Source organism: Trachypithecus francoisi, unplaced genomic scaffold, assembly GCF_009764315.1.
Source record: "Trachypithecus francoisi isolate TF-2019V2 unplaced genomic scaffold, Tfra_2.0 Lachesis_group10, whole genome shotgun sequence".
Taxonomy (NCBI): domain Eukaryota; kingdom Metazoa; phylum Chordata; class Mammalia; order Primates; family Cercopithecidae; genus Trachypithecus; species Trachypithecus francoisi.
In genome coordinates, this window is record NW_022681455.1 from 79,004,506 (window position 1) to 79,030,852 (window position 26,347).

At 45.8% G+C, this 26,347-nt stretch overlaps 1 protein-coding gene across 3 annotated transcripts in view; it reads right to left on the reverse strand.

The window, feature by feature from the left end:
* VPS35L (VPS35 endosomal protein sorting factor like) overlaps positions 1–26,347 on the reverse strand; it is a 151,344-nt gene that overhangs the window by 105,321 nt on the left and 19,676 nt on the right. For all 3 annotated transcript variants that reach the window (XM_033217848.1, XM_033217847.1, XM_033217849.1), the window contains exons 6-8: positions 22,702–22,778; positions 19,857–19,985; positions 9,143–9,227 (exon numbers count right to left, since the gene is read on the reverse strand). In XM_033217848.1, the coding sequence (XP_033073739.1) occupies positions 9,143–9,227; positions 19,857–19,985; positions 22,702–22,778 (291 nt within the window). The remainder of the gene's footprint in view (positions 1–9,142; positions 9,228–19,856; positions 19,986–22,701; positions 22,779–26,347) is intronic.

The following is a 26,347-nucleotide window of genomic DNA, read 5'->3' on the forward strand; positions in this document are numbered from 1 at the left end:
GGCTGGGCATAGTGGCTCACACCTGTAATCTTAGCACTTTAGGAAGCCGACACAGGAGGACTGCTTGAGCCCAGGAGTTCAAGAGTAGCCTGGGCAACATCGTGAGACCGGGAATGTACAAAAAATTTAAAAATTAGCCAGGCATGGTAGCGCATGCCTGTAGTTTTAGCTACTTGGGAGGCTGAGGTGGGAGGATTGCTTGAGCCCAGGAGTTCAAGGCTGCGGTAAGCCATGATCACCCACTGTCCTCCCGCCTGGGTGAGAGAGCAAGACCAGTCTCAAAAACTAAAACTAAAACAAACTCTACAACTTAGGAGAACTCATGTGCCATATTTTCTCCTTCTTCACATAAAATATGCCAAAAACGTGGCCATATCTCTATAGGATAACACAGCTAGAGCAAATTAGTAGCTGTTTGCCACAGTCTCCACCACCCCCTACCATCTCTCATCATTAGTGTGCTTTTCCCTCTTTTATGTGACCTGCCTGGTCCCTAGAAGCATCAGAATTTGAGATTCAACTAGAATTCAAGTTCCACAAAGGCAGAGATTTGTGCTTGTTTTGTTCACTGACTGGCACACAGAGGGTACTCAATATTTGTTGGATGGATGAACATACTAGAGGTTTTGCAGGTCATAGGTCACTTTCTTGATGACTCATCTTTGCCATTGTAGCACAAAAGTGGCCACAATGTGCAAACAAATGGATGTGGCTATGTTCTGATAAAACTCTACACAACAGGTGGGCAGCCTGGACCCCTAAACTGGTACCAAAAGTGTTATTTTAGAAAATGTTATCAATCTGTGGAGGTAAAAAATTACAGTTCTTATTCATTTTCTAAGCTCTCCTAAGTCACCTTCAATGTGAAAGTATTTCCCTCTATGTTTTTTTTCTTTTTTTTTCCATAGCCCCTTTATTCAGGGCAGTAAAGAACAACACAGCTTGTCCATACATGGAAAAAGAGACAGGAAAATACAAAGATCATTTCAGGTCAAAGAACGTGGGATCAAATGATATCAAGAGATGACACAGTGTTAGGGTTAAGTGAAGGAAGCCAGCCAAGCTAAGAGGTACCACTCAGGTGCTTCTCCTAGTATGGACCACCTGCCTAAATACCTACCTACATTCATTCATTCAATTCATTCATTCATTCAGACAGGGCCTCACTCTGTCACTAGGCTGCAGTGCAGTGGTGTGATCACAGCTTACTACAGCCTCCACCTCCTGGGCTCAAGCAATCCTCCCACCTCAGCCTCCTATGTAGCTGGGACCACAGGCATGCACTGCCATGCTTGAATGATTATTTTTCTGTAGACATGGGATTTCCCTATGTTCCCAGCCCAAGCTGGTCTCGAACTCCTGGGCTCAAGTGATCTGTGTGCCTTGGCCTCCCACAGTGCTGGGATTATAGGTGTGAGTCACCACGCCTGGCCTTGGACTACCTACATTAAAATTTCCTAATGGCACTTGTTGAAAATGCAGATTTCTGGGGCCACCCTATAGCTACTGGAAAAGAGTATTTTCGTAGCCAGGCGTGGTGGTGCACACATGTAGTCCCAGCTACTTGAGAGGCACAGATAGAAGCTATGATTGTGCCGCTGTACTCCAGCCTGGAGCAACAGAGTGAGACACTGTCTCAAAAAAAAAAAAAAAAAAAAAGTATTTTGGAGGATGAGGACTAGGAATATGGATTTTTGAATAACCTTGCTGGGAAATCCTTACACGCGCTGAAGTGTGAGAACCACTGATTTAGGCAGACACCAGTGGGTCTCTGAGCTAAAACTTGCCTTGCCTCTGGAATCTACAGAAACAGCAACAAACCTCCCTCTTCCCTCTGAGACGGTGCTTCTTTAACTGGGCTGCAGACTCCAAGCACCTGGGACTCTTGAAAATCTGTGGATGTCTGCATCCATCCTCACAAGTCCTCATATAAATGGTCTGGATGCAGCTGGGACTCTGTGGGTGTTTATAAAGCTCCCCAGGTGATTTCAATGTGCAGCCAAGTATGAGAAGCACTGCTCCAAACCACTAGCTCCATTTAGAAGACTCTGGAAGACCTTAGAGAACAAACCCTAGTTCTCAAAGCCACCTGCTTTTTTCCTCCTGGCAGAACATGCTTTTCTTATCAGGGGCTATGGGTTCCCTACAGCAACACCTCGTGTAGAGACAGGCCTCCTCTGGGATGACCCCAGAACCCTGGCATTAGGGATGCATGCAATGTCACCTTGGACCATCACACAGCAAACCACACTAGGCGGCTGCATAACTTCTCATCTCACATGGCATACAGAATGAACCCAGCACAAAACACCTTTATTTCCTACACAAAAGTTGCCATCTCTCTAAAACTAGCTTCTTAAAAAAATAAATAAAATAAAATAAAAAATTCATCTCTACATTCTTTTTTACTTTATTATTATTTTTTAAGAGACAGAGTCTTGCTCTGTCACCTAGGCTGGGATCAGAGCTCACTGCAGCCTCAACTACCTGGGCTCCGGGGATCCTCCCACCTCTGCCTCCTGAGTAGCTGGGATCATAGGCACGCGCCACCATGCCTGGCTAACTTTCAAATTTTTCATAGAGATGAGGTCTCACCATGTTGCTCAGGCTGGTCTCGAACTCCTGGGCTCAAGCAATCCCTCTGCCCTGGCTTCCCAAAGTGCTGGGATTACAGATATGAGCCACTGTACTGGGCCTCACTTTCATATTTTAAGAACCCTTTAACTACAAAATTATTTTTACTGAAAAAAGCTATTTGTCTATTGTTGAGCTAGAAGACAACTATTCTGAGAAACAACGCTTGATCCTAGATTTATTTCCTGTCTTGATTTGCTTTCTTATACATCAAAGACACTAAAATAGATAAATAATAACAGTGGTAACAGCTAGCATTTTCTGAGCACTTACTTTGTGCCAAGCAGTATTCAAAGTCATTTACTCTAATCCTGCCAGCAAACTCTTAGAAGAGGAAAGACATTATACTTCCTATGAATCCTCTCATTTACTCTTCTCCAGAAACCCCTGAAGATAGGGTCTACAATAGCCCCATTCTACAGGCAGAGAAACTGAGGCTCAAGTTCATACAACCCTGAAAGAGGAGACACAGTCATTGAAGCCAGAAGCCGACCTCTATATCCAATGCCTCTAGTGAAATCCCAACAGAAACCAGGCACACGTCTTCCCACTGTGCATGCCAGTCTCTGTGGATGTTGGGGCCCTAGTCTGCATCCCTGGCACAGCAAGATGCTCTCTCTTGTCAATGATGTCAACAACCATGAAACACCTGTCCCTGTACTGTCATGCATCTTCTTTTAGACCAGGGTATGACCATGTGCAGAAAACTGGAGCTCAGGACTCCACATTTCCACCAAGCAAGTCAGGGTTTAACTCTTTTTTTACAAAGCATCCACTCCTTAGCCCCAAACCTTAACAAAGACTCTTTGAGTACCTGTCCATGCAGGCTGCCTCAACAGTCCTGAGGAATATTATTCACAATAGACTTAAATAACAGCACTCTGGGAACACCATTCTGAAGTGGAGAGGAAGGACGGGGACCTGGGGAAGTGCTGAAAGCAGCTACTTTGTGTGAATGTGTGGTTTCGAATAGTTAAAACATTCCCATGGTTCAAAATTCAAAAAGGCTGCAGAAGGTACCAAGTGCAGTTTCTCTCCTGGCCCATCCCATCCGCCTCACTGCCCTGCACACCCTCTCAGAGAAACCACTTCTATCGATTTCTTGGATATCCTTTTAATGTCTCCTTAGGGAGACACAAGTGAATACCACCACGTATTCTACATTTTCTTCCTTTCTTTTTCTTTTTTTTTTCTTCTTTTCAAGACATGGTCTTACTTCTGCTAGGGTGCATCATAGCTCACTGCAGTCTCAAACTTCTTAGGCTCAAGGAATCTGCCTGCCTCAGCCTCCTGAGTAGCTGGGACTATAGGTTTGTACCACCAAAATTAGCTATTTTTTAAAAATGTTTTGTAGACATGGGGTTTTGCTATGTTGCCCAGGATGGTCTTGAACTCCTGGACTCAAGTTATCCTCCTGCCTCAGCGTCCCAAAGTGCTGGGATTATGGGATTACAGGTGTGAGCCACCATGCCTGGCCCTTTCCTTCCCTTTTTTTTTTTTTTTGTTGTTGTTATTTGTTTGTTTTTCTGAGACAAAGTTTCACTTTATCACCCAGAATGGAGTGCAGTGGCTTGATCTTAGTTCACTGCAACCTCTGCCTCCTGGGTTCAAGCAATTCCCCCACCTAAGCCTTCTGAGTAGCTGGGATTACAGGTGTGTACCACCTCACACAGCTAATTTTTGTATTTTTAGTAAAGACAGGTTTCACCATGTTGCCCAGACTGATCTCGAATTCCTAAGCTCAAAGTGATCTGCCAGCGTTGGCCTCCCAAAGTGCTGGGATTACAGGTGTAAGCCACCATGCCCAGCCTTTTCATTTCATAGAGCCACTAATACTCCACTATACAGACACACCATAATTTATTTAGCCAGCTCCTATTGATGGCCACTTGAGTTGCTTCTTATAGTTTGCTATTACAGGTGGGATAGATTCCCAGAGGTGAAACTGTTGGGTTAAATGTATATGCATTTAGGCCAGGCACAGTGACTCATGCCTATAATCCCAGTACTTTGGGAGGCCAAGGTGGGAGGATGGCTTGACTCCAGGAGTTTGAGACCAGCCTGGGCCACACAGTGAGATCCCATTGCTAAAAAAAAAAAATAGCTGGGCATGGTGGAACACACCTGTGGTCCCAGTTACTTGGGAGACTGAGACAAGAGGATCCTTTGAGTCCAGGAGATCAAGGCTGCAGTGTGCCATGATCACACCACTGCACTGTGGCCTGGGCAATGAAGTGAGACCCTGTCTCAAAAAAAAAAAAAAAAAAAAAAGGTATATGCATTCCCCCATGAGCAATGTATAAAGATAAATAAAGTAAGTGCTTTGACTGCAGACAGTGAGTTGAGACTCAGCTCTGCAATTCACTATGACGGTGACCCTGGGGAAGCTACTTTCCTTCTCCACCACCATGCCTGGCTAATTTTTGTATTTTTAGTAGAGAGGGGATTTCACCACATTGCCCAGGCTGGTCTTGAACTCCTGACCTTGTGATCCACCCACCTCGGCCTCTCAAAGTGCTGGGATTGCAGGCGTGAGCCACTGTGCCTGGCCAGGACTTAATATCCGTAAAGCACCTAACAGTCTGCCCAAGGTCATCATCTGTTGAAGATTTACCACTGCTGTTCCCAACTCCCAGCCCAGCTATTTTCTGGGACACAAAAAGGACGGCAGCATCTGCACTACAGCCTGGCGAGTCCAGGACGGCACTGGGGCGCTGCTGGCAGGAGCTGGCAGAGTGGCTGCCCAGAGTTCCTGCAAGGTGAGTGATCTGTCTGGGTCTGGCCAGGCTTGCAGGATAGAGCTAATCAGTGTCTCAGAGCTAATCTTGCTCAGGAAAGCTGACTCACACAAAAGAAACTTAGGAGAGGCTGGCGAGGGAACCAGAAGGCCAAGAGGTTGACTCACAGGAGAAATGAGACTGCCAGGGGAGCCAGACACAGCCACCAGCCTCTCCCCACCAATGAGGGCCTCACTCCCTGAAGGTAAGCCGTGTGCATGGACACGTCAAGGGCCAGCAGTGTACGATTGGACATCTATTCTGAGAACCTAAAGCCCTTAACCACCCTGGGTCTCACTTCGCCATCCCTACCGCCTTCCTGGGGCCATGCCAATCCCTGTCTCTCACCGGAAGTGCTGCCACAGGTTCCGGGCTCCACCTCCGCCCTACAGTCTAGTCTCAACACAGAGCCTGTTGAATCCCACATGGAATCACCTCCCTCCTCTGCTCAACACCTTCTGGTGGCCCCTCCTGCCCTCGGAGTCACAGTCAAGGCCCAAGTCCTTCCAGTGGCCCTCAAGGCCACCATGGTCTCTGACCATGTCAGCTTCTGCTCCTCTCCTGGGTTCATCCCATCGCCTCCCTCTTGGCCTCCTTGGTTCTCAGGCCAACCTGGTGCTCCCAATGCTCCCACCCCAGGATCTTTGCACAAACTGTTCCTTGGCCTCCTCTGCCCCAGCCTCCGCCCCATAGACCCACAGGGCTCACCTCTCACCTCTCACCGCCTTCAAGAACCTGCTCAGGTAACCTCTCAACGAGGTCTCCACTGAGCACCTTACTTAAAATTGCACCCCTATCCCCTCACCTAATTCCCTCCATTCCTCTTCACTTCCTCACCCTACTCTGTTTGGTTTTCTCCATAGCATAGATCATTGTCTAACATACAATTGAGTTGACTTAATTGTTTTGTAAATTCTCTTTTTTAGAAACATAAGCACCCCAAAGGCGAGGATTTTTTTTTCCTTTTCTTTCTTTTTTTTTTGAGACGAAATCTCAGCTCTGTGGCACAGACTGGAGTGCAGTGGCGCGATCTCAGCTCACTGCAACTTCCGCCTCCCGGGTTCAAGCGATTCTCCTGCCTCAGCCTCCTGAGTAGCTGGGATTACAGGTGGCTGCCACCACACCTGGCTAATTTTTGTATTTTTAGTAGAGATGGGGTTTCACCATGTTAGCCAGTCTGGTCTCAAACTCCTGACCTGAAGTGATCCAACTGCCTCAGCCTCCCAAAGTGGTAGGATTACAGGCGTGAGCCACCATGCCTAGCCAAGGCAAGGATTTTTGTCCCTTCCATTTGCTGACACCTCCCTAGTGGCCTGCAGAGAGCCTGATACCACCTCTCCAGGCCATCTGAACCCATCAGGCCTCATCTGTCAGCTGGGACATCTCCTCTTTTTGCCCAGGTAGCATCCACTCCCCTTTCTTCCGCTAACTGTATCACTCTCTTAGTTCTGGGGTGACCAGTCCTGGATAATCAGTGCATTTCATCCCCCAGATACCACAGCTGGCTCAGGGACTGACATGTGAACCAACCCAGGCCAATGAGATGGGATTCTGAAACTTCTGTGGGAATGCTTGGAGAAAGCAGCTCTTTCCATGCCCTGGGACCACCAGCAGTAAAGCTAGCAGAAGCTGAGGACACCTCGTGAAACTCGAGAATGCACCCAACCCAAAGGCAAGGTCTTTTTTTTTTTTCTTTTCTTTTTTTTTGGAGACAGAGTCTCGTCCTGTTGCCCAGGCTGGACTGCAGTGGTGTGATCTTGGCCCACTGCAATCTCCACCTCCTGGGTTCAAACGATCCTCCTGCCTCAGCCTTCCGAGCAGCTGGGACTACAGGTGCGCACCATAGCACCCAGCTAATTTTTGTGTTTTTAGTAGAGGCGGGGTTTCGCCATGTTGGCCAGGCTGGTCTTAAACTCCTGACCACAGATGATCCACCCACCTCTACCTCCCAAAGTGTTGGGATTACAAGGGTGAGCCACCATGTCCGGCTCAAGGGCAAGGTCTTAATGACACTGTTTGGGTTCCTGGATCCAGCTGCACCTGAAGCCAGAACTACCCCTGGACTTTTCAGATTAAGCCAATAAATACCCCCTTTTCCAAGGTTAGTTAGCTTTCTTGTCACTTATTTTAGCTAGTGTACTCTGGCCTCCGGTCTCTTGGACAGGACTGGGATGCACAGAAATGAATGAGTCTCTCAGATTGACAGTTTGCTTTCTGACACATTATACCTTTCAATGGGTTACGGATAAGATTTGCTGGGTTGGGAGCCCACTGGTCCCTGTAAGACAGTGAATGTCTCTGTTCTGATCTTCTACGTGTTCAGCTCTCAGAAAGCGCCCCTATTTCCTAGTTCTGGTGGGGTGCCTCACTGTGGGGCACATCATATACAGCTTAGAGGGCAACATGGTTTGAGCAAACTGCTAATGGCACGATGCTCTGGCCTAACCAACCACTGCCAAGCAGCACAGGGGCCTCCCGCTCCTCCAGGTTATTCTCTTCAGTCTAAACCTTTCTGCCTGGCTCCAAAAGGTCACTCTACCTGTGAGGTGGTATGTGGGACTAGGGGCAGCCACAGTGATGCAGGAAATTATCCAGGTGGGAAAGGGCTGTGGCTAGGATTAAAATTTTAACAGTGAGGCTGGGCACAGTGGCTCAGGCCTGTCATTCTAGCACTTAGGGAGGCCAAGGAGGGCAGATTACTTGAGGTCAGGAGTTTGAGACCAGCCTAGCCAACATGGTGAAATCTCATCTCTACTAAAAATACAAAAACTAGCCAGGTGTGGTGGCGCGCGCCTGTAATCCCAGCTATTGGTGAGGCTGAGGCAGGAAAATTGCTTGAACCCGGAAGGCAGAGGTTGCAGTGAGCCGACATCACGCCATTGTACTCTAGCCTGAGTGACAGAAACTTTATCTCCAAAAAGAAAAAACAAAAAAAAAATTTAACAGTGAAGAAAGAAAAAAACAGACACGCTGGGGAGAGCTTTAGGAGGCTGAACCAAAGAATTTGGTGACTGGACATGGGCATGTGGGGGAAGATGCTCAGATTCCCAGCTTAGGCAACTGGGTACATGGTGGTGCCATTCCTGGAGACAGAAACTCAGTGGGAAAAGGGAAAGGGCTGGGAACAGATGCCAAGTACAGTTTCAGGTGCCTGTGAGACGGCAAGGGACCCATGCTGCTTAGTGCCCCCAGCCTGCCCTGCTTCACTCATTCACTTTACTAGTCTCTCAGAAGATTAGGAAAAACAGGCCAGACATGGTGGCTCATGCCTGTAATTCCAGCACTTTGGGAGGCCAAAGCAGGAGGATCACTTGAGGTAGGAGTTTGAGACCAGCCTGGGCAATACTACAAGACTCTGTCTCTACCAAAAAAAAAAACTTAGCTAGGCATGGTGGCATGAGCCTGTAGTCCCAGCTACTCAGGAGGCTGAGGCAGGAAGATGGCTTGAGCCCAGGAGTTTGAGGCTGCAGTGAGCTATAACTGCGCCACTGCCCTCCAGTCTGGATGACAGAACAAGACCCTGATTTAAAAAAAAGTAGAAAAAATAAAATTTTAGAATGTTTCAAAAATAGCACCCTTATTAATGGGCGTGGGGGGATGGTCTGATCTCTCTCATGACTTAGTTAATAACTTAAACCACAGCAGAACCTAATTTAGAGTAACTCTACCACCCAGTTCTTGACAAAACGAACATATTTCCTAGCTCTAAGATGCATATGACAGGTACTTACCAAATGTATCAAGTATGTCGGTGATAAGGACAAATTTACTTGGGTAGAACTGAATAACACTGGTGTCTGAAAGAAGCTTTGAACACTAAAAAAAGAGAAAAAGAGAGAAAATTCACTCTGGCATGTCTGGTATGGGTAGGACACTCCAGACCTGAAAAATTAATGGTTTCTGTAAACAAGTTGAGATACTTACTATGTGCTAAGGCCTGTGCTAGGCACTGAGCAAAGAATGACAAACTAAACCACGGTGCTTTTGACAAAGAGAGCCAGACTCAGCTCACAACAGAACCTCTTTTTTTTTTCTTCCCTTTTTTTTTTTTTTTGTAGAGATGGGGTCTTGCTATGTTGCCCAGGCTGGCCTTAAACTCCCAACCTCAAGTGATCCTCCCACCTCAGCCTCCCAAAGTGCTGGGATTACAGACGTGAGCCACCGCACCCGGCCCATAACACAGCCTCTTAAGGAAATACAATATCACCTTCTTCACGAAAGCCTTATCCAAAAGGATCCTGCTTGCATACCGGTAACCAGGAAGCACTCAAAATCACTGAGAGAAATGAATGACCTCTCTCTCATCACAGTCCTCATCTGTGGCCCCATCTTTGTTCAACTGCTTTGCAGACTGGCTTCTTCTGTTGATTTCAGGGTGATCAGCATCCTTAAACATTCTTTTCTTTTCTTTTCTTTTTTTTTTTTTGAGACGGAGTCTCGCTCTGTCTCCCAGGCTGGAGTGCAGTGGTACGATCTCGGCTCATTGCAAGCTCCACCTCCCAGATTCACACCATTCTCCTGCCTCAGCCTCCCAAGTAGCTGGGACTACAGGCGCCCACCACCCCACCCGGTTAATTTTTTGTATTTTTTAGTAGAGACGGGGTTTCACAGTGTTAGCCAGGATGGTCTCGATCTCCTGACCTCGTGATCCGCCCGCCTCGGCCTCCCAAACTGCTGGGATTACAGGCGTGAGCCATCACACCCGGCCAACATTCTTTTCTAAGAAATGCCCTCATAAGTAAATCCCCAAGGCTTCATAAACTCACACTGATTATTTATACTCAGTCCCAAATTCCCCCCTAAAAGGAACATAAGCTTCAACGAATACATGCTACTCTGGAAATATGACCTTCAATGCTGAGAACATTTCGGCTTTTGCAGGGAATTGCTGAATTCTACATTCTCATTCATGCCAAAGGGTCACAGCCATGCTCTTTATTTAATTTTTTTTTTTTTTTTTTTGAGATGGAGTCTCGCTCTGTCGCCCAGGCTGGAGTGCAGTGGCCAGATCTCAGCTCACTGCAAGCTCCGCCTCCCGGGTTTACGCCATTCTCTCGCCTCAGCCTCCCGAGTAGCTGGGACTACAGGCGCCCGCCATCTCGCCCGGCTTATTTTTTGTATATTTTAGTAGAGACGGGGTTTCACCGTGTTAGCCAGGATGGTCTCGATCTCCTGACCTCGTGATCCGCCCGTCTCGGCCTCCCAAAGTGCTGGGATTACAGGCTTGAGCCACCGCGCCCGGCCTATTTAATTTTTTAAAATTTTATTACTCTTTTATTAGAGATAAGGTCTTGCTCTGTCACTCAGGTTGGAGTACACTGGTGTAATCATAGCTCACTGCAACAATGAACTCCTGGGTTCAAAGCAATCCTCCCGCCTCAGTCTCCTGAGTAGCTGGGACTATAGGTATGTACCACCATGGCTGGCTAATTTTTTTTTCTTTAATTTTATATAGAGGCAGGTTCTCACTATGTTGCTCAGGCTGGTCTTGAACTCCTGCCCTCAAGCAATCCTTCCACCTCAGCCTTCCAAAGTGCTGGAAATACAGGTGGTGAGCCACTGCACCCAGCCAACATGTTCAGAACTGTTTTTTTGAGTACTCGTCTGCTGTTCAGTGTTCAGGACTCTTAATGGAAGACCGCAGTCACACAATGTGGCCCCAAACACTTTAGATTATCTTTTATCATCAGAAACAGAAAAGCTCTTTCTACTTTGAAGAACTAAATTTAATGCCATGCCCTGAAGTCTTTCCAAATGCAAAAGTCAGCATAAGGAATTAAATAACTGCTACACTTCATCACCCCAACGGTTGACCCTCAGAAAGAAAAATGTCATTTAAAAATTAAAAAAAAAAGATGTTCAGACATTTAGGAACGATTATTTAATATGCAATCCCAATATGCAGAGAATGGTGAGAATATTCACCATGTCAAGAGATAGGTTGACATGTGTTTTCAGTTTGGTGTTGTTAGCCAACATCTAAATTGTTAGAGTCACCAAGTTTCTCCATAGCATTGCAGGCTTAAAAGTAAACAACGTGTCTGATTTGCGAAACATCCTCTTACAGCCCAGATGTTATTTGGGGGTGGGGGGGGAATGTAAGCTGTAAAAGCAATAGTGCTGACACCAAACGTGGCAATTGGATGTATGAGGAATTCCATTTCCTGACACCTCACTCTATGATTTTCATATGCCCTTTGTGAGAGTTCCAACTTAAACAACTGCCCCATGAGATTTCAAGGCTGGAAAAAGCTAACAACTCCAAATCTTAGAGACTGTTTACAATACACAGTTCTCGGTTCCTAGGGATGTGACATCCCTGAGTTCTACCCAAAGCCGGGCTTGCACAGTCTCTCAGCGATGAGTTACTGCCCACTGGTGAGGTGAGAGAGAGAATTTAAACAGAGGATTTCAAATTAAACACAGCTGGGGCTTTCCAAACATCTGTGCATTGATTTTCTCCCAAGCTGGTTTCATAGAACATATATTTTATAAACGACAACAGGAACAAGATTTTGTTTTTAATTCAAAGTTAAAGCTATAATGATCTTATACATTGAAGTTACTTTTTAAATTACTGTTTTGAAGATGCCACAGTTTTTAAAGCTTTGGTGCCGCTTCCTAAACTTACCTGATAAGAATCAGGTAACCCAGGTATGTGTTAACAATACAAATCCCAGCTGGGCGTGGTGGCTCACACCACTAATCCCAGCACTTTGGGAGGCTGAGGCAGGAAGATCGCCTGAGCCCAGGAGTTTGAGACCAGCCTGGGCAATGTAGTGAGGCCCCAGTTTCTACAAAAAATACAAAAATTATCCAGGCATGGTGGTGTGTGCCTGTAGCCCTAACTACTTCAGGAGGCTGAGGTGGGAGAATCACTTGAGCGAGGGAAGCAGAGGTTGCAGTTAGCCGAGACCGCCCCACTGCACTCTAGCCTGGAAGACAGAGCAAGAACCTGTCTCAAAAAAAAAAAGGCTAAAAATTTTGAATAGCCAGAATAAATGCATACATTCAAAGATGACCTGAGTAGGAAGGAAAGAAGTAGGCCATTACTATCCAGAATACATTTTAAAAATCCCAAAACTCAGTACGAAAAACACAGGTAACAAAATGGAAAAATAGACAAAAGAAATCGGCAAAGGGCATTTTACAAAAAAGGAAACCCCCATGGCCTATAAATATGTGAAAAGATGCTCATTTTTATTAGTAATCGAGGAACTGCAAATTAAAACCACAAGAAAATACGACTGGAAAAATTAAAATAGAAAATCTGCTCATCCCAAATGGTGATAGAATGTTGAATCGCACAGACTCTCACACGCCCACATGCTACTACAAGCGTATGTTGGCACAGCTACTATGGAAAATAACTTAGCATTATCTGGAAAAGCTGAAGAGGCACAGAGCAGTTCTACTCTTAGGTATAGGCACTTATCTAGAGACAAGCTTTACATGGGCACCAGCAGACGTGACCGAGCGTGCTCACAGCGACATCGTCCATGTAGTGAAAAAAGAAAAGAGCCAGATGCTCATCAACAGATGGCAAAATTTATGCATCAGAAGATGACTTCATACTCAATGCAATCCCTGTCAGAATCCCAGAAGGTTTTTTTTTTTATTTTGTAAAAATTGACAAGCTGATCCTAAAATTCATACAGAAATGCAAAGGGCCCAGAACAGTAAAAATAATTTAAAAAAGAAGAAGAAAGTTAAAAGACTTATCTAACCCAGCCCAGGTGCGTGGCTCATGCCTGTAATCCCAGCACTTTGCGGGGCCAAGGTGGGTGGAACCCCTGAGGTCAGGAGTTTGAATTGAGACCAGCCTGGCCAACGTGGTGAAACCCCATTTCTACTAAAAATACAAAAATCAGCTGGGCATGGTGGCAGGCACCTGTAATCCCAACTACTCGGGAGGCTGAGGTGGGAGAATCGCTCGAATCTGGGAGCTGAAGGTTTCAGTAAGCCAAGCCAAGATGGTGCCACTGCACTCCAGCCTGGACAACAGAGCAAGACTCTGTCTCAAAAAAAAAAAAAAAAAAAGACTTATATTACCCAGTTTCAAACTTGCTATAATGCCATAGTAATCCAAACAATGTGGAATTGGCCAGGCGCAGTGACTCACGCCTTTAATTCCAGCACTTTGGGAGGCTGAGGTGAGGTCAGAAATTCGAGACCAGCCTGGCCAACATGGTAAAACCCCACCTCTACTAAAAATACAAAAATTAGCCAGGTGCGGTGGCGCGCACCTATAATCTCAGCTACTGGGGAGGCTGAGTCATGAGAATTGCTTGAACCTGGGAGGCGGAGGTTGGAGTAAGCAAAGATCATGCCACTGCACTCCAGCCTGGGTGACAGAGCAAGACTCTGTCTCACAATGTGGAACTGGCACAATGATTGACTAATGGATCAACAGAATGACAGTGAGAGTCCAGAAATAAACTTTCATATTTATGGTTGACTGATTTTTGTTTTTTTGTTTTTTAAGTAGTCTGAGTTTGCCACCAGCGGTCAATTTTTTTTTTTTTTTTTTTTTGAGATGGAGTTTCGCTCTTGTTTCCCAGGCTGGAGTGCAATGGCACGATCTCGGCTCACTGCAACCTCCACCTCCCGGGTTCAAGTGATTCTCCTGCCTCAGCCTCCCAAGTAGCTGGGATTACAGGCATGTGCCACTGCACCCAGCTAATTCTGTATTTTTAGTAAAGACGGGGTTTCTCCATGTTGGTTAGACTGGTCTTGAACTCCTGACCTCAGGTGATCCACCCACCTCGGCCTCCCAAAGTGCTGGGATTACAGGCATGAGCCACCATGCCTGGCCTTGGTCAACTGATTTTTAACAAAAGTGCCAAGATCTCAGTAGAGAAAAAGATAGTTAATATGGTTTGGCTCTGTGTCCCCACCCAAATCTCATGTCGAATTATAATCCCCAGTGTTGAAGGAGAGGCCTGGTGGGAGGTAACTGAACCATGAAGGTAGACTTCCCCCTTGCTGTTCCTATGATACAGTTCTCATGAGATCTGGTTGTTTGAAAACCTGTGTCACCTCCCTGTTCGCTCCCGCGCTCTCTCTCCCCTGCTCTGCTATGGAAAGATGTACCTGCTTCCCTTTTGCCTTCCGCCATGATTTTAAGTTTCCTGAGGCCTCCCCAGCCATGCTTCCTATACAGCCCGTAGAACTGTGAGTCAATTAAACCTCTTTTCTTCATAAATTACCCAGCCTCAGGTAGTTCTCTATAGCAATGCAAGAATAGACTAATATGATAGTCTTTTCAACAAATATTGCTGAGACAACTGTAGCTCCACATGCAAATAAAATTTATTTAGATCCTTACCTTATAGCATATATAAAAAGTAATTCAAAATGAACCATTGACCTAAATGTAAGTGCTAAAATTATAAAACTTCTAGAAGAAAACAAAGAAAAAAATCTTCATGACCTTGAGCTAGGCAAAGAGTTCTTAGATACAACTACAAAAGCATAAGCTAAAATGAGAAAATTGATGAATGAAGCTAAAAGTAAAAACTTCTGACCGGGCACAGTGGCTCACACCTGTAATCCCAGCACTTTGGGAGGCCGAGGCAGGTGGATCACTTGAGGTCAGGAGTTCAAGACCAGCCTGGCCAACATGGCAAAACCCCGTCTCTATTAAAAATACAAAAATTAGCTGGGCATGGTAGCAGGCGCCTGTAATCCCAGCTACTCAGGAGGCTGAGGCACAAGAATCATTTGAACACAGGAAGCGGAGGTTGCAGTGAGCTGAGATCATGCCACTGCCCTCCAGCCTGGGCAACAAGAGTGAAACTCTGTCTCAATCAATCAATCAATCAGTCAATAAAAACTGCACTTCAAAGACACAATTATGAAAACAAAAAGACAAGCCACAGACTAGGAGATCACATACTTGACAAAGAAATAGTATCAAAAACATATAAAGAATTGTTACAACTGGCCAGGTGCATGGCTCATGCCTGTAATCCTAGCACTTTAGGAGGCCAAGATGAAAGGACTGCTTGAGCACAGGAGTTTGAGACCAGTCTGGACAACAAAGTAAAACCCTCCGTTTCTACAAAAAATTTAAAAATTAGTTGGGTGTGGCAGCTACTGGGGAGGCTGAGGTGGGAGGACCACTTGAACCCGGGAGGTCAAGGCTATAGTGAGCTGTGATGGCAACACTACACTCCATCTGGAGTCACAGAGCAAGACCCTGCCTCTTGAGGAAAAAAAATTTGTTACAACTCAACCAAATAACACAATTTTTAAATGAACAGGCCTTGAATAGACATTTCACTGTAGATATACAAATGGCTAATAAGCATGTACAAAGATGTTCAACATCATTGTTAGGGATATGTAAAGTAAAACCACAATGAGGTACCATTTCAAACCCACCAGGATGGTAGGATGGTTATAACAGAAGTGATAGGCCAGGTGTGATGGCTCAGGCCTGTAATCCCAGCGCTTTGGGAGGCTGAGATGGGAAGATCACTTGAAGCCAGGAATTCAAGACCACCAGACTGAGCAACACAGCATGGCCCTGTCTCTACAAAAAAGATTTTTAAAATAAACTGGGCATGGTTGTGGCCAATTGTAGTCCCAGCTACACAGGACGCTGAGGTGGGAGGATCGCTTGAGGCCAGAGTTTGAGGCTGGAGTGAGCTATGATCGCACCACTGTGCTCCAGCCTGGGTGACAGAGACCCTGTCTCAAACAAACAAACAAACAAAAAGAAAACAGAAAAAAAGATGGACAATGCCAAGCGTCAGAAGATGTGGAGAAATTAGAACCCTCAGATAAATGGTGCAGCCATCTGGAAAATAGTTTGGCAGTTTCTCAACAAGTTAATCCTAACTTACCATATGACCCAGCAATTCCATTCCTAAAATTTTACCTAAGAGTAATAAAAACGTAAGTCCACACAAATAATGGTATGCAAATGCATACAGCAGTATTATTCATAACAGCCAGAGAGTGGGAACAACCCAAATGCCCATCAACTTGTTAAGATAACCACACATTAGAATACGATTCAGCAGTGAAAAGGAACAAAGTACCCACACGTGATACAATGTGGATGAACCTCAAACATATTCTGCTAAAGAAAATAATCCAATTAGAAAATGGCCAAAAGAGCTGAAGAGACATTTCTCAAAAGATGATACACAAATTAGCCAAGAAGTATGTGGAAATACGCTCAGCATCACTCATCATCAGGGGAATCATCAAATGAAAACCACATGAAAATGGCTACTATCAAAAAGACAAAAATAGGCTGGGCATGGTGGTATGTGCCTATAGTCCCAGCTACTTGGGAGGCTGAGGTGGGAAGATCACTTGAGTCTGGGATTTCTAGGCTGTAATGCAATGTGATTGCGCCTGTGAATAGCCACTGCACTCCAGCCTGGGCAACCTCATCTCTTAAAAAAAAATGCAGATGAGAATATAAATAAAACTCTTTTTTTTTTTTTTTTTTTTTTTTAGACAGAGTTTTGCTCTTGTCGCCCAGGCTGGAGTGCAATGGCACAATCTCACTCAGCTCACTGTAACCTCCGCCTCCTGGGTTCAAGTGATTCTCCTGCCTCAGCCTCCCAAGTAGCTGGGATTACAGGCACCTGCCACCATGCCCGGCTAATTTCTGTATTCCTAGTAGAGATGGGGTTTCACCATGCTGGCCAGGCTGGTCTCGAACTCCTGACCTCAGGTGATCCACCCACCTCAGCCTCCGAAAGTGCTGGGATTACAGGTGTGAGCCACCGCGCCCAGCCGAAAAGGGAACTCTTATACACTGTGGGTGGAAATGTAAATTAGTGTAACAATTCTATAAAACAGTATGGAAATTTCTCAAAAAACTAAAAATAGAACTACCATATGATGTAGCAATCCCACAACTAGGTTATCATCTAGAGAAAAGGAAATCAGTATATCAAAGAAATACCAGCAGTACCATGTTTATTGCAGCGCTATTCACAATAGCTAAGATATGAAATCAATCTAGATGTACATAAATGGATGAATGGATAAAGAAAACGTGGTATACACACAGGAATATTATTTGGCCATAAAGAAATGAAACTCTGTAATTCACAGCAACACAAATGAGCCTGGAAACCATCAAGTTAAGTGAAATAGGCACAGAAAGATAAATACTGCATGTCTTCACTCACATGTGGGAGCCATGAAAGTTGAGTTCATAGAAGTAGAGAGTAGAACAGCGATGACTAGAGGCAGAGGCTGGGAAGGGTAAGGGCAAAGGGAGAACAAAGAGGTTGGTTAATGGGTACAAAATTACAGCTACATAGGAGGAATAAGTTATAGTGTTCAATAGCACCTAGAGTGGCTATAGTTCAAAATGTATTGCGTATTTTCTTTTTTTTTTTTTTGAGACAGTCTCACTCTGTCACCCAGGCTGGAGTGCAGTGGTGCGATCTTAGCTCACTGCAGCCTCCACTTCCCACTTTCAAGGAATTCTCGTGCCTCAGCCTCCCAAGTAACTGGGATTACAGGTGTGTCCCACCAGGCCCAGCTTATTGTGTATTTTCAAATAGCTAGAGGAGAAGATTTTGAATGTTCCCAACACAAAGAAATTAGAGACGTTTGAGGTGATGAATATGCTAAATTACTTGGATTTGATCATTACACACGGGATACATGTATCAAAATATCACTTTGTACCCCATAAATATGTAGAACTATTACATATCTATTAAAAAGGCACATTATACTACGTGAGAGAAGCCAGATCCAAAAGATTATCTACGAATAATTCCATGTATATGAAATGTCCAGGAAAGGCAGATTTACAGAACCAGAAAACAGACTTGTAGTTTTCTGGGGTTGGGTATGGCAGTGGGATTTGATTACAAACAGGCTTGGGGGAATCTGGGGAGGTATAAAAATGTTTTAAAACTAGATTGTGTGATAGTTGCACAACTCTATACGTTTAGTAAAAAAAATCACTGATTTATACACTTATACTGGGTGGACTTTGTGATATGTAAAATATGCCTTAGTAAAGCAGCCACCAGGTACCCCTCCCACACACACACAGAACTTTACTGTACAGCAAATTAGCCTGGCTCATTTTTGTCTTTTTAGTAGAGACAGGTTTCACCATGTTGGCCAGGCTGGTCTCAAACTCCTGGGCTCAAGTGGTCCACCCACCTCAGCCTCCCAGCATGCTGGGATTACAGATGTGAGCCACTGCGCCCGGCCTTGACTATGTCTTTTGGACCAAGAAGGCAGTCCTTAATCTATTGTAGAATTGTTACTATTAGCCAGATGTGGAGTTGATGAAACACACTTATGATTATTTTGTTCGTGAAGACATGAATCAAATCTCCCCCAGATGTAAACCTCTTAGAAGACACGGTTCTAAACTACAATAATCTACGGAGAGATGCTGCCAATGCAAATATTGTGAAGAAGCACTTGTTAGTTCAGATAGTTTCTCACTCGAGACACTCAGCAAGCAACCCTCTCCACGGGCTCCCAGGATGAGAGGCCTGGCCTTCGGGACTATTTACTCTGTAAACTAACATCAGTGATTGAACAGAAACGGGCGTGGGTTTGCCTCCCATCATGAAACACCAAAGAAATCACCCCTACTATACAAGGAGTCATCTTAAAAGACTTGAAGGGTCCAGTGTGAAGACCCCCGGACTCTCCTGTCTTTCAAAGGAACAGGTGAGAAAACAAATGTCACATTATCATAACATGGAATGAGAATGGGATCTGTCCTTTTGAACTAAAATGGCAGTTCAGAAATCCTTTGTTGACTCTGCTCTGAAAATGATAATTTAATGAATTATTCCTTTCCAAACGTGCTTCTGAGCACATTTTGCCAAGATAGTCGGATCTTCAGGACCAAGAAATATAAGCTGTTTTCCACATAGTACTTGTTCTTGTGGTTCAAGGATTGTCACTTGCTTAACAAACTCATCAGCAAAGAAGATTCAATGTATGTACCTCTCCCAATGCTGTAAACTTCTTCTCCTTGTCACATAAGCATGCGTAATATGTCTGAAATATTCATTTATTAGGGACACACGTCATTAATTCCAAAGACACCAAGCCAATTCAATCAAGGAATCCCAACAGAAAGTTGCCCAATCTTTAGTGTGTACAAATCACAAATGTGTCAGGGGTTGCACCATGGTTAATGTACTGCACAACACATGGGGTATCATCAATTCTGTAACCTAGAGTGAAGAGTGCTTCCTGCAGTTGTGCAGTGCACAACGTGTGCAGCTGCACATGGTGACCCTGGGATTAGCCATCTCATAAAAACACAGATTCATAATCATGGCTTTTCACAAGAAGTATATGAAAAGGAAAGGGATGAAAAAACAACGGTAAGACCCTGCAGGCAGGCCCCTGAAAACTCTAAGTCTCCGCAGTGGAATTTTACATAGGAAATTCTGGGTGGGGGCGGAGGGGATCACTAGATCTAACCTGGATGACTATTTTCAGAGCCTTCACTTTCTGGTCTGAGGCCCAGGCATCCTTCAGCGACTGGTTGAGCTCCTCTATGCGGTTCACGTAATCCTGCTGAGTCAAGTTCAACAGCTCCTTTTGGGAACCCTGTGGGGAGAAGGCGGAAGGTGAAGGCACAGCAGGAAAAATATTGCTCGACTACCACCCTTATAAAGAATACCAGGTATTGGCTGAGTTTTGGTCTCTAAATTTTCCTCATATCCCCACCAGGATTGACAGCTTTGCCTTGCAATTTGCAATCAAAGAGCTTCTTTTGAGTTTTCTGACAAAGATGGCCAGAGTACTGTGGGTTGACAGGCTGGCCTTGGAAGCAAGTCAGACCTAAGCCACCTCCCAGCTCAATCACTGAGTAGCTGTGTGACCTTGGGTGAGCTACTTCCCTATCAGAGCCTCATCTGTGAATTGAGTTAACAAGACTTACCTCATTCAACCAACTGTGGGTCTCCTGTGTGCAGGACATAGGACTAGATGCTCGAGAAACAAAGACATTTTTGCTCAAGATTCCCAAGCAATAAGACATGACAGGGTATTTCAGCACTAATGGAGCTTAAGATACTGAAGACAGATGGATATAACTCAAACTGAGATAAATACTCAGGAGGAAACGCAATTCTATGGGGACACATATCCTGGATCTGAGGTGCCCATGGAAAAAAGCTCAACTGTTTCCTGGGCTACTAAGGAAGAAAAATATGCTGATCACTGATGGGAACCAACTGAGGAACATATACCCCAATTTCAGAGATAGTCAAATGTGAGAGAAATGGTACATGTCAGACTGGGAGAAATATGGTCACAAAGAAATAGACTGTAAACTGTGATGGGGAGATCAGGAATGGTTTCCTGGAGAAGTGTTACTTGAGACAAACTCTAAGGGGAGTACAGGTACAGAAGAGTGTGGGGGTGTTAATTAGACCAAGGAGAGAGTAATCAGGACAGAAAGACAACCACAGCAAAAACCCTTGACAGCTGAGCAAGGGATCGTCACGGGGATGAAATGGCCATGTAGGTAAAGACTTGGCATGGTCCCTGGCGCACAGCAGATGCTCCTTAACCCTGGGCTATTGTTAAGAGGCTCCTCACACAACTCACAGGAGTGAAGGTCATGTGAACACATATGATGAGACCTGGAACCAAATGTTTATATGTACATTTCCTACAATTCAAAATGCAAAACTCTTTTTTTTTTTTTTTTTTTTTGAGGCAGAGTCTCGCTCTGTCGCCCGGACTGGAGTGCAGTGGCCGGATCTCAGCTCACTGCAAGCTCCGCCTCCCGGGTTTACGCCATTCTCCTGCCTCAGCCTCCCGAGTAGCTGGGACTACAGGCGCCCGCCACCTCGCCCGGCTAGTTTTTGTATTTTTAGTAGAGACGGGGTTTCACTGTGTTAGCCAGGATGGTCTCGATCTCCTGACCTCGTGATCCGCCCGTCTCGCCTCCCAAAGTGCTGGGATTACAGGCTTGAGCCACCGCGTCCGGCCAACAAAACTCTTTTTTAAAGAAATAAGAGTTGGCTGGGCATGGTGGCTCATGTCTGTAATCCCAGCACATTGGGAGGCCGAGGCGGGTGGATCACTTGAGGTCAGGAGTTTGAGATCAGTCTGGCCAACATCGTGAAACCCTGTCTCACCTAAAAATACAAAAAGTAGCTGGGCACGGTGGTGCGTGCCTGTAATCCCAGTTACTTGGAAGGTTGAGGCAGGAGAATTGCTTTAACCTAGGAGGCAAAGGTTGCAGTGAGCTGAGATCACACCACTGCACTCCAGCCTGGGCGACAGAGCAACCTGCAATCTCCATCTCTTGGGTACAAGCAATTCTCCTACTTCAGCCTCCGGAGTAGCTGGGATTACAGGCACCCACCACCACGCCCAGCTAATTTTTGCATTTTTAGTAGAGATGGGGTTTCACTACGTTGGCCAGGCTGGTCTCGAACTCCGGACCTCAGGAGATCCACCTGCCTTGGTCTCCTAAAGTGCTGGGATTACAGGCGTGAACCACTGTGCCCAGTCAAGATTGTTTTTCAAGAAATTCTGTATTTGTTGGTTACATTTATGAATGTTTAAGCGTCGGCAAAGGACTCACTTTTTTTTCAAAGTACTTGTAGGCCAATTGAAAGATTCCTGTGGGCCATATCCAGTCAGCCCAAGCAGAGCCAGTTGCAAAGCAAAGTCTTTGTACTCCATAAGGCTGCTTCTCAGGGAGGTGACTGCAGATGGGTTTTTTTTTTTTTTTTTTTAAGACAAAGTCTCGCTCTTTTGCCCAGGCTGGAATGTAATGGCGCAATCTCGGCTCACCGCAACCTCCGCCTCCCTGGTTTAAGCAATTCTCCTGCCTCATCCTCCCGAGTAGCTGGGATTACAAAGCAGCCACCACCACGCTCAGCTGATTTTTATATTTTTTGTAGAGTCAGGGTTTCACCATGTTGGCCAGACTGGTCTCGCACTCCTGACCTCCTGTGATCTTCCCGCCTCAGCCTCCCAAAGTGGTGGGATTATAGGCGTGAGCCACTGTGCCCGGCCTTGCAGTTGGTTTTTACCATAAGACACTGTCACTAGGGGACCCAGCCTTGCTCAGGCATCATGATGAGAAAAGAGGCCTCTAGAAAAGCAGCCCCAGTCAGGCTTCCCGTGAGCTCGGCCAACTGCACGCTGGCATCCTTCCCTGGATGGAGTCATTGCCTTGGGAGGACTAAGCACAATGCACAGCCCAGGAATTAATCAAAGAGCAGCCACCGAGGTTGATCTCACTTGGCAGGAGGAAGGAAAAGCTCTCCCATTCCCTGCTCTCCACAAATGACTTGCTCACCTCCTCAAAGTCATCCAGCTCCTCCAGCCGGGTCCGAACCTTCTCTGACATTGCCAGTGTGGCAGTCCCGGCTTTGCCTAAACAGAATGAATTTATGTCACACAGGTGGCTTTTCTCCTGCACCAGTACCCCCAGTGGAGGCATCTTTCACTCTACACTTCATCGAATAAAGACACTAGGGAACGACTCCATTACAGAAAACTATCCCAGATTTTCAAAGCAACTTCCTTATGTAGCCAGAGTTCCATCGAAACATTTCCCACTTAGAAGCTGCCCCTGGGAGCCCAGTGGGCCAGCCTCAAAGAGGTTAACTGCTGCATTTGAGATTTACAAACTTGGCTCTGTATCATCTGTTTATTCCTAAAGAAAGGCGGTCCAGATAAGGATGCCAAAAATCCGTCATTTAATTGTTTTCTAGGAACAAAAGGCCCTCTTAGGCTCTTACTCACAGCGTAGAATTGTGCTCTTCTGCTAACAAAACAACCATCTCACTGTCTACCCAGGGTGGAAACACTAGGGCTTCAAAGCCCTCTCTTCGAGCAAACAGGACTAGCTGTGCCTCCTTCCTGCATCTGTCAGCACAATTTCGCCATCAGCGGGGACTGCTGGAGGGAGGAAGGAAAGGCCCCCAGGCCACAGGCCAGCCACAAGGCAGGGCAATGCATCTAGCTGACTGCTGCCCTCTGTGGCTGTCTATTTCAGAATCCTTCCCCATCTCCCATCTTAAGGGGGCCTCTGCTCTAGTACTTTTTTTGTTGTTGTTGAGACAGGGTCTTACTCTGTCGCCCAGGCTGGAGTGCGGTGACGCGACCTTGGCTCACTGTAACCTCCATCTCAAAAAAAAATAAAAAAAGAAAGAAAGAGAAAAAAAAAAAAAAGAAATGTGGACTTAGGGTCGAGCTGCAGAACTCTTTTCATAAGCCTGACAAATGTTTTAGGTTTTGAGAGTCACAAAGTGTCTGCTCCAACTACTCAACTCTACTGTTGTAGCACAAGAGCAGGCATAGATAATACGTAAACAAATTGATAGGGCTGTGTTCCAGTAAAACTGTACTTAAAAAACAGGCAGTGGACCAGACTTGGCCTGCAGCACGCAGTCTACCAACCCCTGATCTGGGGATACCCCAGTAGTGGAATGCTGGATCAAAGGGTTGGCCCACTGTCTTAATCCCTTTCAGCTACTATAACAAAACACTAGCAAGTGGGTGGCTTACAAATAAGAGCAATGTATTTCTCGCAGTCCTAAAGGCTGGGAAGTCCAAGATCAAGGTCCCAGCAGACCAGGTGTCTGGGGACGGCCTGCTTTCCACTTCGGTTCATAGATGATGCCTTCTTGCTGTGTTTTCACTTGGCGGAAGGGGTGAGGGAGGGCCCTTGGGCCTCTTTTATAGGGCACTAATCCCATTCATGAGGGTTCCACCCTCATTACCTAATCACCTCTGAAAAGGGCCCATCTCCTAATACCATCATCTTAGGGTTAGGATTTCAACATACGAATTGGGGCAGGGGAGTGTGGTTGGGCACAAACAACCGGACCATTAGCACCTGTCTTCAAATTAAATAAAAAATGGAAAAGTGTTCTGCAAGGTGGTTGTGCCATTTTACATTCCCACCAGCAGCATATGAGAGTTTCTATTGCTCTATATTCATACCAAGTCTCATGTTGAAATGTGATCCCCAGTGTTGGAGGTGGGGCCTGGTGGGAGGTGTCTGGGTTGTAGGGGAGGATCCCTCATGAATGGCTTGGTGCCATCCTTGCAGTAATGAGTGAGTTCTTATTCTTAGTTCCCATGAGAACCGGCTGCTGAAAAAAGCCTGGCATCTTCTCCCTCTCTCTCCTGCCTTCTCTTGCCATGCAATCTCTGCACACACCGGCTCTCATTTGCTTTCACCATGAGTGGAAGCAGCCTGAAGCCCTCACCAACAGCAGATGTTGGCACCATGCTTCTAATATAGCCTGTGGAACCATAAGCCAAGTAAACCTCTCTTCCTTATAAATTAGCCAGCCTCTGGTACTCCTTTACAGTACCACTAAACAGACTAAGACACTTGGTATCACCACTCTATTTGATCTTTACAAACTGGTGGGTACAGGCTGGTATGATTTACCTTTTATGGTCTGGGATCAAAATTCTGTCCATAACAAGCTGGGTGTGGTAGCTCACACCTGTAATCCCAGCACTTTGGGAGGCCGAGGCGGGTGGACCACTTGAGGTCAAGAGTTTGAGACCAGGCTGGCCAACATGGTGAAACCCTGTCTCTACTAAAAATACAAAAATTAGCTGGACTTGGTGATGCACACCTATAGTCCCAGTGACTTGCAAGGCTGAGATGGGAAAATTGCTTGAACCCAGGAGGCGGAGGTTGCACTGCACCATGGGTGACAGAGCAAGATTTCATCTCAAAAAAAAAAAAAAAATTCTGTGCATAACAAAGCTGCTCCCACTCTCTTGATTTCTAACGTGCTGTCTCATCCAGCAGAGCCGTGGGAAGAGTGGCAGCTGCCATATCAGAGACCTGCAGTGAACCATGGTTGTGCTCATCTGCACCCAGCAGAACATGATCTGTCAGTTACTCCAGAATCACCTCGGAGCATCAAAAGAGGAATTCTGGGGTCCCATCCTACAAGAGCAAGTCGGGGCCAGACGTCTATATTCATGCAAAAGTTCCTCTGGCAATCCTGCTACATGGCAGTTTGAGATACCCAGGTCCACAGCTTCTGACTGTGTGTCTTAGGAGAGGAAGCTGAGAACTGCATTCAGGGACCAGTGGCCTATAAGACTGAGCATGTGGCCCCCTCACCAACATATCTTATGGCACAAGGGAAAAGACTCAAGGCAAAGGAAAGGAATAAGCTTATGTTTCACTCCTAGTAACCTCTTTGGTTTTTTTTTTTTTTTGAGACGGAGTCTCGCTCTGTCACCCAGAATGGAATGCAATGGCGTGATCTCGGCTCACTGCAACCTCCGCCTCCCAGGTTCAAGCAATTCTCCTGCCTCAGCCTCCTGAGTAGCTGGGATTACAGACAGACGTCTGTCACCACGCCTGGCTAATTTTTTTTTTTTTTTTTTAATTTTTAGTAGAGACGAGTTTCACCATGTTGGCCAGGCTGGTCTTGAACTCCTGACCTCAAGTGATCTGCCTGCTTGGCCTCCCAAAGTGGTGGTATTACAGGCATGAGCCACCGCACCAAGCTGTACTTTTCTTTTGAATACAGAATTTCACTCTTGTTGCCCAGGTTGGAGTGTAATCTCGGCTCACTGCAGCGTCTACCTCTCAGGTTCAAGAGATTCTCCTGCCTCAGCCTCCTCAGTAGCTGGGATTATAGGCATGTGCCACCATGCCCAGCAAATTTTTGTATTTTTAGTAGAAACAGGGTTTCACCATGTTGGCCAGGCTGGTCTCAAACTCCTGACCTCAGGTGATCTGCCTGCCTTGGCCTCCGAAAGTGCTGGGATTACAGGGGTGAGCCACCGTGCCTGGCTGTATTATTATTATTTTTTTAGACAGAATTTCACTTCTGTCACCCAGGCTGGAGTGCAATGGTGTAATCCTGGCTCACTGCAACCTCCGCCTCCCAAGTTCAAGTGATTCTCCTGCTTCAGCCTCCTGAGTAGCTGGGGTTACAGGCATGCACCACCACATC